The sequence below is a fragment of the Apostichopus japonicus genome, chromosome 19 (assembly GCF_037975245.1).
Source record: "Apostichopus japonicus isolate 1M-3 chromosome 19, ASM3797524v1, whole genome shotgun sequence".
NCBI lineage: Eukaryota > Metazoa > Echinodermata > Holothuroidea > Aspidochirotida > Stichopodidae > Apostichopus > Apostichopus japonicus.
The window spans coordinates 20,298,568-20,311,813 of record NC_092579.1 but is presented as its reverse complement, the minus strand read 5'-3'; the positions used below and the strand labels follow the sequence as shown (position 1 = coordinate 20,311,813).

Below are 13,246 nucleotides of genomic sequence, written 5' to 3'. Positions count from 1 at the left end.
ATTTTATTTTCAGTTTGTGCAGCATTCTCTGGTACACCATGATGAAAGAGGCAAGGTAATGACTTGCCAAAATTTGTAAAAGGACTGGACACGATATATCTTCCCTGCAAAAAATTTCCAAAATCCAAAACCAACTAATCAGAGATGACTAAACCACTTTACAGTGATGCACAGTGTATGGTTTTATTAAAAGTACATAAAGTTGGGATTCACTGAAATTGCACAAACTCCATACTCAAGACCAACGTAACAAGTTTAATTGCCAAGGTGGGCATTAATTCTCTGCTCAATTTGTAAAATTGCATACCTCTCTATCCAAAGTGCATAACACAACCAGAAGTGTCAAAAAACCCGAAACAACCTCCTTACAGAAACAGTTAAAATGACTTTGATCTATTATATATATAACAGCTGGTGGCCTATATAGATATATTCCACCAGTGCCCAGAAGTAGACAAGGATTAAGATTAAAACATTAGGTAGGTGAATAAAAATGAACTGAAAAAACAGAAGACCAAAATGCAGTTAGTTGTCAGAAGATGTCACCACGGCCTAACTTCACTCTCTGTAAGAATCATGTTTGCATATTTGCGATAGCCAGGTTGCAATACAAAATATTCCATTTTCCCCGCTTTTTTCCTTCTTATTTTAAGGAGGAGGAGGAAAGTGAGAGGATATGTTTTAGAGGTGTGGCATCAATAGCAGGAGGTCCATGTTTTTTTCTTTTCATTTAAACATATGAGAAAAATGTGACTACACCAATCTGCTGGTAATGTGATGAATGCAATACATCAGGGAGTTTTTCATACCCAATCAAAAGCTTGGTATACTATAAGACCATAAGCAAGTGTGACGTATCTATAGTTGTGTTGTACACATGGTGTGATACATTCTAAGAATGAACAATAGTAACTTTCATAAATTTGTGACAATATTTGAAACAATTTTCGTTTCTCTCAGAGCATCAGCTTGTCCCCTTTCTATTGTTCCTTTTTGGGGGGTGGGGGTGGGGGGAGGAGAGGAGAGGAGGGACTTCACCTTGGTCTGAACTTATCCTAATATGATTTTCTTCTCGGCAAACATGATTCTCTCACATAGAGTGACAATCTTGAGATGTTAAAGAGATTGTTACACCCCTTCACAGGGTCATGCAGATTCCCTGTGGGGTGGGAAAGGGTGGGGGCAGGATTAGATTCTTACCTTGTTTGGTTGGGTGGGGTTAGAACTACCAAATAAATCTACAGATGGGTCATCTTCATTGGTACCAAACAAAACATCTTCATCAGCAAATATGCTCTTGCTTTTGGTCCTACGTCTCGTTGCCTGAGAAAAAAAATTGAGGAAATTTGTACCAAACATGAAAAAACTGTGTTTTGTAAGGGCAATCCAAAGGATACAAATCTCTGACTGCAGATTCAAAAGATAGATTAAAAACTAAAATTAATTACATCAACTTAAATTACTAGGGTACTAAAACAAGAGCATTTGATGAATTAAACAAAATATACAGGACTTTTAGTTGCATAACCAACAGTAGGAAATGAATTGCTAACCTTGAAGTACTATATTCATCTTTTATTAAAGGCCTTTCCAAATGTTACCATTGCTAATTTACATCAAAGAAATTATGACATCATCATCACACCTCTTATCACAAAATTTCCTTTCTTCAGAAAATAAAATTTTGACCTGATTATTGAAGAAGACAGAAGCCCTAACATTATCCTTAGCTTTTATGACAGAGAACTTTATGAACCTTCCCTTCCCTTCCGCTCCTCCCCCCCCCCCCAAAAAAAATAGTTAAGAAAAGTCTAGCACTGCTTGGGAGATATCCTAGTATAAAAGTCGTGTCTGGGAGCTGTAATTTTTGTAAATATGTGATGTCATAGTGATACTAGGATGTGAAACCTAGGCTTTTATTTTCCATCTATATATTAGATTAAGTTTTCTAACTATGAATTTGTAAACAAACTTGTTAGCCGTGACGCAGTGTAATGATATATATTAATAGCACATGACGGACATTACTTTACTTTTATACCTACTATACAACCTTTTTGGTTTCCTTACAATGTTGAACATTTTTCCATGGTCTTCATGGAACATGGGCTACCCTCTTTAATGATTCCATATAACAAAATGTTACTACTATTTTCATTTTTTTTTTTCATTTTCTCATTTTAAGAAAACAATATACATAATTTTGTTACATATGAAATCCAATCAGTAAAATTAGGTTTACATTTGGGGTAAAATGTCTCATTTTGATGTTTATTATTCTCACCTTGTCTTCACTTGGTTCTTCTTCTTCTTCTGCTTTCTGTTTTGATGGCGCAGCGAACAGAGTGTCATCTCCTCCTTCACCGTCAAACTGATCGTTAAAGAGGCTGAGTGTGTTCGTCTTATTTCTATTCGGGGCTTTCTGCAAGGGTGGGGGTTCCTCCTTGGTCTAACAATAAATTTTAAAAGGGAGGGTGAGAAGGATTTAAGTGTAAGATCAGGAGGAAGGGGATATTGACTTCCATTCATGGTCTATCATAAACATAATTAAAAAGGCACATTGAGTCTATTTTATTGAAATAGTAAGTACTTTTCCCCGGCTAGCGCTGTCAATACCATTAATAACGTAAAACAACGCAACAACAACACAAAGATGGAAAAATTCAAATGATGCAACCTAGATCACTTTATCTAGGAGTGCGTTAGATAAGGGAAAACAATTGTTCATTAATTACACTGAAGAAAAAAAAGACAATAAAAATAATATAAATAATAATATATAGACACAGAGCTTCAAATGCATACAGATATATATATATAAATACATATTTATATATGTATTAACACACATACTGGATGCCCTATGTATAAGCACTTTATCTGACCAAAATAAAATTTTGAAAATAACTCCTTGAAAGAAGTAAAGAGCAAAACTCACAGGAGACTTCCCTGCTTCCTCTTCTGTTTCCTTCTCTCCGAATAGGTCAGCCCCGCCAAAAAGTGCTACCCCGCCAGGCGGTTTCTTTTTGGTGCTGTGGAGCATTGTCAAATGAGGAAACAATTGAGCAACGCAAATATTGACACAACAGTAATTACTGATAATGATTAACTCTACATGTATTACAACTCTATGTGTAATACTCTTATGTGTAATAAAACACACAAGGTACAGAGTATTCTGATAAACAAACCGTCATTAAAAATAAAATTGAATCATCAAAGGATGCAACGAAACAAAATGCGATTAAGTCCCTCGTTGTTTCCAAGAGTTAGTATCCAAACTAAGGATCTCACATGATCAACTTTCATCATTGTACTTTTTATGCATGCCAACCTGATGGCTATATTAATGAGTGTATTATAAAACTAAGGGGCATAGTGTACATAATTCCCTCTTTAAATCACTTTTCAAAACTAAAACACTAGGGACTATAGTGACAAGTGACTCTTGTGAAAGTTGTTTCCCTTTTGATTAAATATATGTTTACAAAACAGCTTAAAGGTATTTCAAGGAAATTCTGTTTTTTGCAAGACTTACGATTCCTTCTGTTTGGCGGTGGCAGCAAACAAGTCGTCTTCTGTTCCTTCTCCTTCCAAGTCGTCGAACAAACTCTCCGCCGCACGATTCTTAGGCTGCGAGAACGAAAAGATAAATATCTGCCGAGAACGCCGTAGAATATAATGATCAATTATAACCAAAAGCCGAGAGAGAAAGTTGACTAAGGAAGATCACCGACACAGTTGATAAAAAATCAATAAAATTGGGTTAATTAATCAAAATATAGTTGAATTAGAATAACAACCTATAAAATTAAACAACCATAAAAGACCGTCAACCTGCCAGTAAATGTAATCATACTTCATATACTTACATGCAATTTCCCCAAAACACATCCTCCTCAGCGCAAGTCCTAAATGATTCAAATAAAAACTACAGAATAGCACGCAGTCCCGAGCTAACGACTACCCACTCTCAGTGCATTCTCCCATGTGCAATGACCTCAGCCCAGATTAGTCCTAATATAGTATGAACCCATGTACATTCATCCGAGGGGAAAGAAAACAATCAATAATTGCAAGTGGACTTAAACCTAGCCTAGGCCTAATGTTAATTACATACAGCTTTATAGGCCCACCCTGTTACATACATCCACATGGTATGATGAAAGACTGGATTCAATGCCACTATTATGGAAACTTTCAAATACAATGAATAGTAAGGAAGCATAATGATTAGATAAGTACGGTGACAATTGTTTCAGTTCTTGACACAAAAGTTAGGATCTTAACAGGGGTGCACTGAAACCGAAGAAGTTATTTGACCAAAAAATTATCACTATATGTCTAAGCTTCTGTTCCTGGAATGTGCAGCACCAGGTTACAGATAGGATATCAAGCAACTTTGATTGTCAATTCGATCCATATTTGTTTCAACGTTTATTGTGCTTCTTTTTCATTACTCACAGAGACACAGGAAACATGAAATCATTGAGAGTATGAAGGTGTAAATACTGCACAGGTACAGGTAATCATCACCCGCATATCAGTACGGAAGAATCTTTAAGAATTTGGCAGACTGCCCAGCACCCAAAGCTAGACCATTTCTCACAAGACTCACACTCCTTCACACATACAGAGGCAATGACAAGATGTATATTAATGCTCTGACCAGGGAATTTTACTTTTCAGGGAACATTCAACTTGGATGTCGAGGCACATTACAAATACTTCCTTTTCTTCAAAAAAAGGAATGGAATGGTCACACCTCTCTGCTCCACACATTTGAAATTTTGACAAATTTTGATTCTTCATGTTTTTTTTTACCTTTTTATCTTTCTCTTCTCTGGGTGTGCTGAACAAATCATCTTCATCATCATCAAATAAATCATCTTTCTGTTTCTTCTTTGTCTCTGAATCTGTTGGTTTTGCTCTAAAATAAAAACAAGAGACAATCATATTACATTTAATGATCACAAGAAACAAAATGATGTCACAGGAAAACGTTGTCACAAACTCAACGGTTCTTTTTCCAACCTTAAAAGTTGTAGGGGAGGGAGAAGGAGGGTAATGGTGGCAGTTACATTTAAAGAATAACACTGAGTAAACTATCATCCCATTTTTCACCAAACAACAACAGCAACATCAGCATGACTTGGGCACCAGAGGGCAGGAGAAAGAGAGGGGGACCAAAAACAACATGGCACAAGACAGTGGACAAAGAGAGAGAGAGGGCTGGTTGTAGATCCTGGAATGAGGTCAGTAACGCAGCTGCCGACCGAGACAAATGGAGACGCTCTGTTGAGGCCTTATTTGCCTCTAGGCAGGAAGAAGACAGATGAGATGAAACTATCATTAATAATCAGTTCAATGCCATGGTAACACTGTTTTACAAGTTTTGGAGAGACAAGTGTGATTTTCTTCAGTTTAGAATAACTGTTAGATTTCAAATATTGGATCACTTCAGTTTCAGAATCAACATAAATTGAGTTCTAATTTCGCTTATGATATAGCTCAAACGTCTGATCCACTGCGGTTTAAAACGTCTCCCTATGCGAATGGCATGCAAATACAAAGATGCTGTTAAGTTAGTGATATAACATTTATACAAGACTATAAAGAGAGACAATAGCTTGACCCTGACACAGTTCTACTGTGTAGGTTCACATAAAATCTATTTAATATAGACAAAACCGAAACAGAAAAATACAAGCACACTTGACAGGTGTAGTACTTTCAGTTAGAAAAGGTTTCAATCGTGTTTTTGAAAAGCTCAAAGGACTTTTTGTCCAGTGTGAGATTTGAACCAGTCCCAGGGTAAAGGTAAGCATTTCTTGAAGAGGCTCTCTCCATTACTTAAAGAGACAGAATGGAAATTGAATGGAAACCGAATGGAGACCGAAATGGAGACCGAAATGGAAATTTCATGGAAATTGCGTGAAAGGGCAGATCCTTAATATTGGCAAATTTTGTACTTGAAAATATATTATATAATCAAGATGCTACTAATAAAATTTCCTTGCTTTTATAAACCTACTAAAACTAAAAATAGGAGATGCAAAACTAATGGGATACTTAATCAAAGCAAAACCAACCTAAATTGGGGTAAATGAACTTGATGTGCAAACATATTACCCTATTAAAACAAAAAGATCTGTTTTTCTATTTTTTTGGCTTTATTTCACCAACTTACTGTACATTAAGTTATATGAAGAATCTAATCAATAACATTGTAAAGTCTATCAAATTTCACAAAATCACACAAAAATGTCCTACTTTGTTGGCTCTTGAGGTTTGGGTTTGGGTTTTGGTTGTGATGCCATCTCTGGGGGTTCTTCAAAGTCGTCAGATGAAGAAGAGGAAGACGAGGGCTGTCTCTTGCTGGCCAGAGGGTTTGCTCCACCAAACATTTGCACTGCGCCTGCCGGAAGCTTATGATCAAAACGGACAACGATTAACATTGTAGAAATTCTCCTACAGAATTTTTCGTTCTTTTTGGTACGTGTGTCCAATAATGATATGGTCCATATACTGCTTAACTGGTGACATTTTATGTCACATAATGAAGAAAAACAATTCAAAAATATGAAAAACTACTGATATACTTTTGTATGTTATTCATACAAATATGGCATATTACATCATATTTTAATGTTGAATTTGCTGAAATAATCTAATAATCTAATTATAAAACCAATTTCTTTCCAAGAAACGGAAAGACCTTAAACTCTTGATTCAGACAAATGCAACCTTCCACCGCCCCCCCTCCCCCCGCCCCACCTCCACCCAAACACACACACACACATAATGCACATGCAGGTATGAATACCTTTTTCTTTGGTTTTTCTTCCGACACTTTAGAAGGTTGAGTTTGACTTTCATCCCCAAACAAGTCGCCATCTTCCTCTCCAAATAAGTCAACTGATTTAGCTTTCATTTTCTCCTCTGCAAAATTGAAATAAATAAGAAATAAAAACATAATCTGTTGAATACAAAGAATCTATAAACTCTGTCTGTCACTGATTGTGGATGCATATAAATATGACCTAAAAAAATACAAAATATATTAAATGAGCTAAAACTGTAAAATGGATAGCCAGCCCTTTGTAAATAGTAAGCTATGTCCCAATGGCTTCTCCTGCATGCACCATGCAGTTGATTAGCATCACAAAGTAACTGCCGTCCATGCCGATACTATTACATGATATTTACAGAATTATTAATTTAAATGCATATATCTCCCTCCATAATAAACCTTGTTATGTTTTGGGATAACCAAAACAGCTCCAGTAATATTACTCCAAAACTGGATCGGTATGATTGGAAAAACACAAAGACGAAACATGTCCTGGTTATTTTCAGATGAACAGAGCTTTTTAACTACAAGACTATGACAGCCCAAAGATTCTCAAAGCTTTTACTCTGGAACTTCATATATATCTTAGCTAAAGTGGGAAATAAAATGGAACAGAATTACCGAACAGGCCTCAGCAAGCTAAGATTAACATATAAATATTATAATTAAATGTACCAAGCAAAAACCATATCAGAGCACTTATTAATCATCTGCATATTCATCTTACATACCCTTCTTTGCTGGCTTTGTTTGGGGAGCACCAAAGAGATCATCGTCGTCATCTGCAAAAAGGCCTCCTCCGTCCGACTTAGATACAGGTTTAGCTTTCTTCGGTTCCTTAAAAAATAAACAACAAAATAATGGTCACACATTTACTTTGAAAGTTTGAAGTATTCTCATTTTCCAGAATTGGTTAGTGAAATTTCGAGAGGTTTGTAAATTTTTGTTTTTTTGCATTCAAATGAAATCAAATTAAATACATGCATTAAATTTCACTCCACCACCCCCCCGTTCCTTCTACTAGCTTTAACCACACAACATGAAAGAAGGTGTTGTTACCTCTGATTTCTTAGAGGAAGTGGAAGCAAAGAGTTCATCTTCGTCTTCTTCAAAGAGTCCGCTTGATGACCTGGGCTTCTTCTCCTTTTTACGTTGTTTCTGGGACGACGGCTCATCTGATGGACGGAAGGTAAAACAGAGATGCGATCTGACTTAAAAACTCAGAGAAATGAGGAGCTATTTGGAAATAGTTAGTTTCATTGAGCTTTTGGGCGCCACAGAGCGGAGGAAAAAGGTGGGGTTAAGGGGAGAAGGATGGGATAGGGGCAGGAGGTAAAATAATGTTTAATTTGACTGACTTACCGGCGCCACTAACAGCTTCATAGATATGATCAGCTGTTTTATCAGCCGGTGCTTCATCGAATAAGTCACCCTTGATAGAAGAGAAAATAAGAAAAAGAGTGATTATTAAGCTCAAATTTTTCAAGTCTGGTATTCAATTTCACTCATCCTTCAAAATTCTTCATCCTTCAAAAAAATAATTGACAAATAAAAGAGAGAACTATTTCTTACATCTCCATCATCATCATTATCGAAGAGCCCTCCACCGGTGGTGCTAAAGAGACCCTTCCTACCAAAGGGCGAATCTTCCTCCTCTGGGTCAGGTTGGCTGAAGAGGTTGTCATCTTTAACAAATTTAAGCAAACAAAAAAACAAACAGAACGCAAGAATAAATAAACGACAGTCAATATAAAATGTTTCACGGTACATGAAAACTTAAGGAATCTGAAATTTAGTCATATATTTTTAATAAAAAATTCTTTCCCATGCTGGTGAGCGATTTAAGTGTCCAGCAGCTAACAATGGTATTTAAGCAACATTTATTACATTGTTTAAGAAATGTTTCATCCTGAGTATTTCATGTTCATGTTGTAACCTAGCTCTTTGAATAGATATATGGTATCCTAAACCTATCCTCCCAATTTATCTATCAATACAAACGGTGAAAAGACAATTAAGTGACTGCAGCATTTTACCAGGCAATCTGCCACTTTTATTTATCGATCTCATTTAAACTTTGAACATTTCAAAGATTCCTTATGCTCTATATATATATATATATATATATGTATATATATATATGTATATTAAAGTATGTACATATGGGTGTATGTGTATGTGTGTGTACGTATGTACGTACGTACGTACGTATGTTATTTAAACCTTTAACTTAAAACACCTCAAAACTACAAGCAAATATCTCAGTTTTCCTAGCTTACTTAGCATGTCAGTTTGTTTGTCCATATATCAATTCAACCTTCATAAGAATCTAACTACATCCAGTGCTATGGTTAAGTGGATAAAGAGAGTGGTGTTAGAAGCAATGAAACCTAGCATCTGGGAGGTCGTGGGTTCAACCCCTGGCCGGCCAAAGTAAGTTGGATTTTTTCAGTCAGGATAAATCCATGATTTTCACATCTGAAATGGTCTTCCAAATTCCAAAAAAGAGCACAAAAAAAGGAACATAGATCGGATGACAACCCCGATGTGAAGTGTAAGTTATTATTAAGCCATTCGGCATCTCCCATATATGCACAATGTGGCTTCTTAGTGTCATAACATATTCAACTGTTTTTCAGGCTGATTAGTACATCAGTTGTATATGAATAATATCCAGATGGTCCGAAAAAGAGACTCTGCAATACCACAGCAGAAAGAACAGCAGTTCTACGGCTTAAATCTTCTTTCATAAGCATTGTGTAGTTTTTGGACTATTTTTTAATTTTGTTGAACTATGAGATATAAACAACAAAGTTCTGCCTAAATTAATTCATTTGAAAAGACAGATAAATGAATAAAAACTGAAACAATATGGATCCGTACCTTCTGTCTTTGAGATTTCTGAACCAGAACGATGTTTCTTACTCTTCTTTTTCCTTTTGCTATCTTTCTTTGAGACTTTCTCCGATCCTTGGCTCACTTCTGAGACAGCTCTCTCTTTGGTAGCTACGAAGTTAGAATAAACCATTTGTTTTGGATCAAACTAAGACAACAATTAAATTATTTTTTACCATACTAATAAAATGATACAACCCTGCTGCATTTTACACTAGAGTCACCAGTGTGTGAGATACATAACTAGCCTAATGGTCCCTGTAAATGCTACAAAAGCTGTCTCACTTTTTTTCAAAAAATAACAGTCAGTTTATAATTATCCTAATCAATTGATGACAGTGACAAACTACAGCCCAGAGGTGTATAATAGGGCTTGCATTATACCTGCTGTGAGGTTAAATGGAGTTCAACATTTATAGAGAGGGTGTTAACTTTAGGTCTAACATTTACAGTGGGAGACTGGGAGTGTTAACTGTTAGCTCTAAAATTTATAGTGGGAGTGTTCACTGTGGGTTACATTTACAGAGAGGGTGTTAACTGTAGGTCTAACATTTATAGAGAGTGTGTTAACTTAATGTCTAACATTTATGTGGGAGTGTTGACTGTTAGCTCTAACATTCATAGCATGAGTGTTAACTGTAGGTCTAACATTTATAATGAGGGTGTTAAATGTAGGTCAAAATCTATGCTGAAATGTTTTAACTGTAGATCTAACACTGTAGTGTGTGTGTTATCTATAGGTGTAACATTTATAGTGTGAGTTTTAAATGTAGGTGTAAATTTATTGTGCCATTGTTAACTATCCATTTAACATTAATAGTGTTAGTGTTAACTGTGACATTTATTGTGTGAGGGTTCACTGTAGGTCTAACATTTAAGTGAGAGTGTTAACTGTCGATCTGACATTTTGTATTGAGTGTGTTAACGATAGGTCCAAAAATTTATATCTGAAATTATAAAAGAATTCTACTTTCCGCAGAAATATCCACAATAACATTTTGTACTGTTTCTAATGTAGTTGTATAAATATGCATCTTGCTTGTTTTTTATCACATTTGGCGGACGAGGGTTGCAAATGCATTAATTCCTGGTGAAATTTTGGTACACTAAAAAATGATATTATGGTATAAGGCACTGTCTATTTCCTTTAAGGTTTAACCCCACAGGCTGACAACATGAAAGCAATATTCACTGTGTGTCAGCAAGTGCTTGTGGGATCTATTTGTACTTTACTACAAGATAAATATGCAGAGTTAGCTCCACCAACTTACCCTGTTCATCATCATCACCACCACCAAGAGGCTCAGCTCCAATCTTGGCTGCCAACTCATTTGCAAATGCACTTCCCTTTAAGACAGAAACAAAAAAGATTAACTTGCAAACTATATCTCAATATATCAGTTAAACATAATAAAAATAATCAGAAAGAAATACTGTTTTTAAGTTGTTGCTAGGATACCTAATGAAAGTTAAACTCCCTACAAGCATCTTTGTTTCACCAACCTTTGGCTTGGCTTTCTTCTTCTCCTGTCCTTCGCTGTCCTCGTCTTCAGATTCATCTTGCTCTGAGCCAAAGAGGTCTCCGTCCGATTCTTGCTCTTCGTGTGACGCCCCACTCTACAATTTAAATGTAAAACTTGTCAAAAACGGTCATCGATTTCTTCGTGTGACGCCACACTCTACAATTTAAAATGTTAAACTTGTCAAAATGGTCATCGATTTCTTTGTGTGACACCCCACTCTACAATTTAAATGTAAAACTTGTCAAAATGGTCATCCTTGAATAAACATTAAACACATCTTTATTTCACTTCAAACCGCATAGTTTCATCAAATCAAATCCCTGATCTCTGAGAAAAACACCCAGGACTACAAACTTTATGGAAAGTGATAAATGGAAAAGTTCCTTTAGGAATTTTAGCATGCTAAACTTTAATACCAATAATAACAACTTTGAGGGGAAGATTTCAGCAAAAATTTTAGAATATGGATTTCTGTTGACTATGGAGTTCTGTTTCAGTGCAAAAATCAATCAGCCACAATACAATCTATACAGCAATCTATCATAGCTTATTATGATTATAGTATAATCAGATATAAACATCATAAAGTATGGGTTTGTTTATTCAAAGTAATTATACCTTGGTTGTACTAGCTGACTGAGACCCCTCTTGCCCCACCCCTAGCTACTAGTAATCCCCCTCCCAGACCCTCCTCTCCAGTGTAAGAGAGGACCTTCCTTAAGTTCTTCACAATGCAGTTATGTTATAGAATATGGGTTTGTTAATTCAAACTAATTATACCTTGGCTGTACTAGCTGACTGTGATCCTTTCTTGCTCCGTGGGGCCTCCTCCTCACTGTCAGAGGCAGTCACTGAATACTGTGAGCAAAAGGTTACCATAGTTACACAAAGTATACAACAACATGTTAACTGTACTGTATTCTAAGGTTAATATCTCGCTAGCACAAAATTGTTTTTTGACAAAAGTGATCAACTTTCCAGTTTATGTGGGAATCTTTCAGACAAAGCAACTAAAAAAAAAACTTAAAGAGTCATAAAGTTTCTAGACAAAAATCTTCAACACATTGACATCCTCAAGCATGGTTCAAATAGTTCACTACAAAAATAAAAAATGATATCATAATACAAAAGAAAATTGAGGGAAAGGGAAGGTTTCAAATAATCAGCAAAATCGCTAGTATATTCACAACAGAAACATAGTGATAAATATTACTTTCTGTAATACACAAACGGAAAAAAATCATAACTGATACCATGCAGAGACATGGGAATGTGAGGAATATGGGGGAGGGTGAGACACTAGTTAAAAGAGCATATCAAGATGAAGATACGTGGATAAAAGACAATCAAATTACTGATTTCTGCCTGCCTGTTTACCTGGATAGTGAAACCCACATGAGCTATACAAACATGGGTACGTCCCCTCTCCATCCTCCACCACTACCCCCCCCCCCCACCCTTTCTTTTCCTGCAAATTTCCATATAAGAATCTTACAAGTAAGCTGATGACAAAAATTGTAGACATAGAAAGCCAAACATATGGTTACCATTTATGAATTCCAATTTGGTTACTGCACATTGAAAATAGTTCTACTTTCTGTATACCTATTCATTTCTAGATCCATACTTTTCAGTGACACTTTTATCTACATGACACTTTCAACAGCGAATATTTATAATGACAGTTGTTCAATCACGTTAAAAACAAGGGAGTATAACCAAACTAATTTGAGGCAATTTGAGACAATTTCTTACATCTGAATCTGAGAGATCTGAATAATAATTACGATGTTCTTTCAATCAGGGATAAAAAACTGGAGAAAATCAAACTAATTTGAGGCAAATTGAAACAACAATATCTTACATCTGATTCTGAGAGATCTGACTCTTCTTCTTCGGATGAGGAAGCTGAACTTCCTTCTTCTTCCTCTTCATCTACAGAAATAAGGAAAATAAAGAGAAAATGATTAAAAAA

The 13,246-nt window shown here is 35.8% G+C and overlaps 1 protein-coding gene across 1 annotated transcript in view; it reads right to left on the bottom strand.

Moving 5' to 3' along the window:
* The window catches only part of LOC139959607 (uncharacterized), a 44,222-nt gene that overhangs the window by 15,982 nt on the left and 14,994 nt on the right, over nt 1-13,246 (bottom strand). The window contains exons 7-22 of the mRNA XM_071957341.1: nt 13,136-13,206; nt 12,052-12,129; nt 11,252-11,365; nt 11,020-11,095; nt 9,737-9,859; nt 8,426-8,538; nt 8,216-8,285; nt 7,913-8,028; nt 7,585-7,690; nt 6,827-6,942; nt 6,274-6,428; nt 4,825-4,930; nt 3,539-3,633; nt 2,939-3,032; nt 2,285-2,449; nt 1,201-1,323 (exon numbers count right to left, since the gene is read on the bottom strand). Coding sequence (XP_071813442.1) covers nt 1,201-1,323; nt 2,285-2,449; nt 2,939-3,032; nt 3,539-3,633; nt 4,825-4,930; nt 6,274-6,428; nt 6,827-6,942; nt 7,585-7,690; nt 7,913-8,028; nt 8,216-8,285; nt 8,426-8,538; nt 9,737-9,859; nt 11,020-11,095; nt 11,252-11,365; nt 12,052-12,129; nt 13,136-13,206 — 1,721 coding nt within the window. The remainder of the gene's footprint in view (nt 1-1,200; nt 1,324-2,284; nt 2,450-2,938; nt 3,033-3,538; nt 3,634-4,824; nt 4,931-6,273; nt 6,429-6,826; nt 6,943-7,584; nt 7,691-7,912; nt 8,029-8,215; nt 8,286-8,425; nt 8,539-9,736; nt 9,860-11,019; nt 11,096-11,251; nt 11,366-12,051; nt 12,130-13,135; nt 13,207-13,246) is intronic.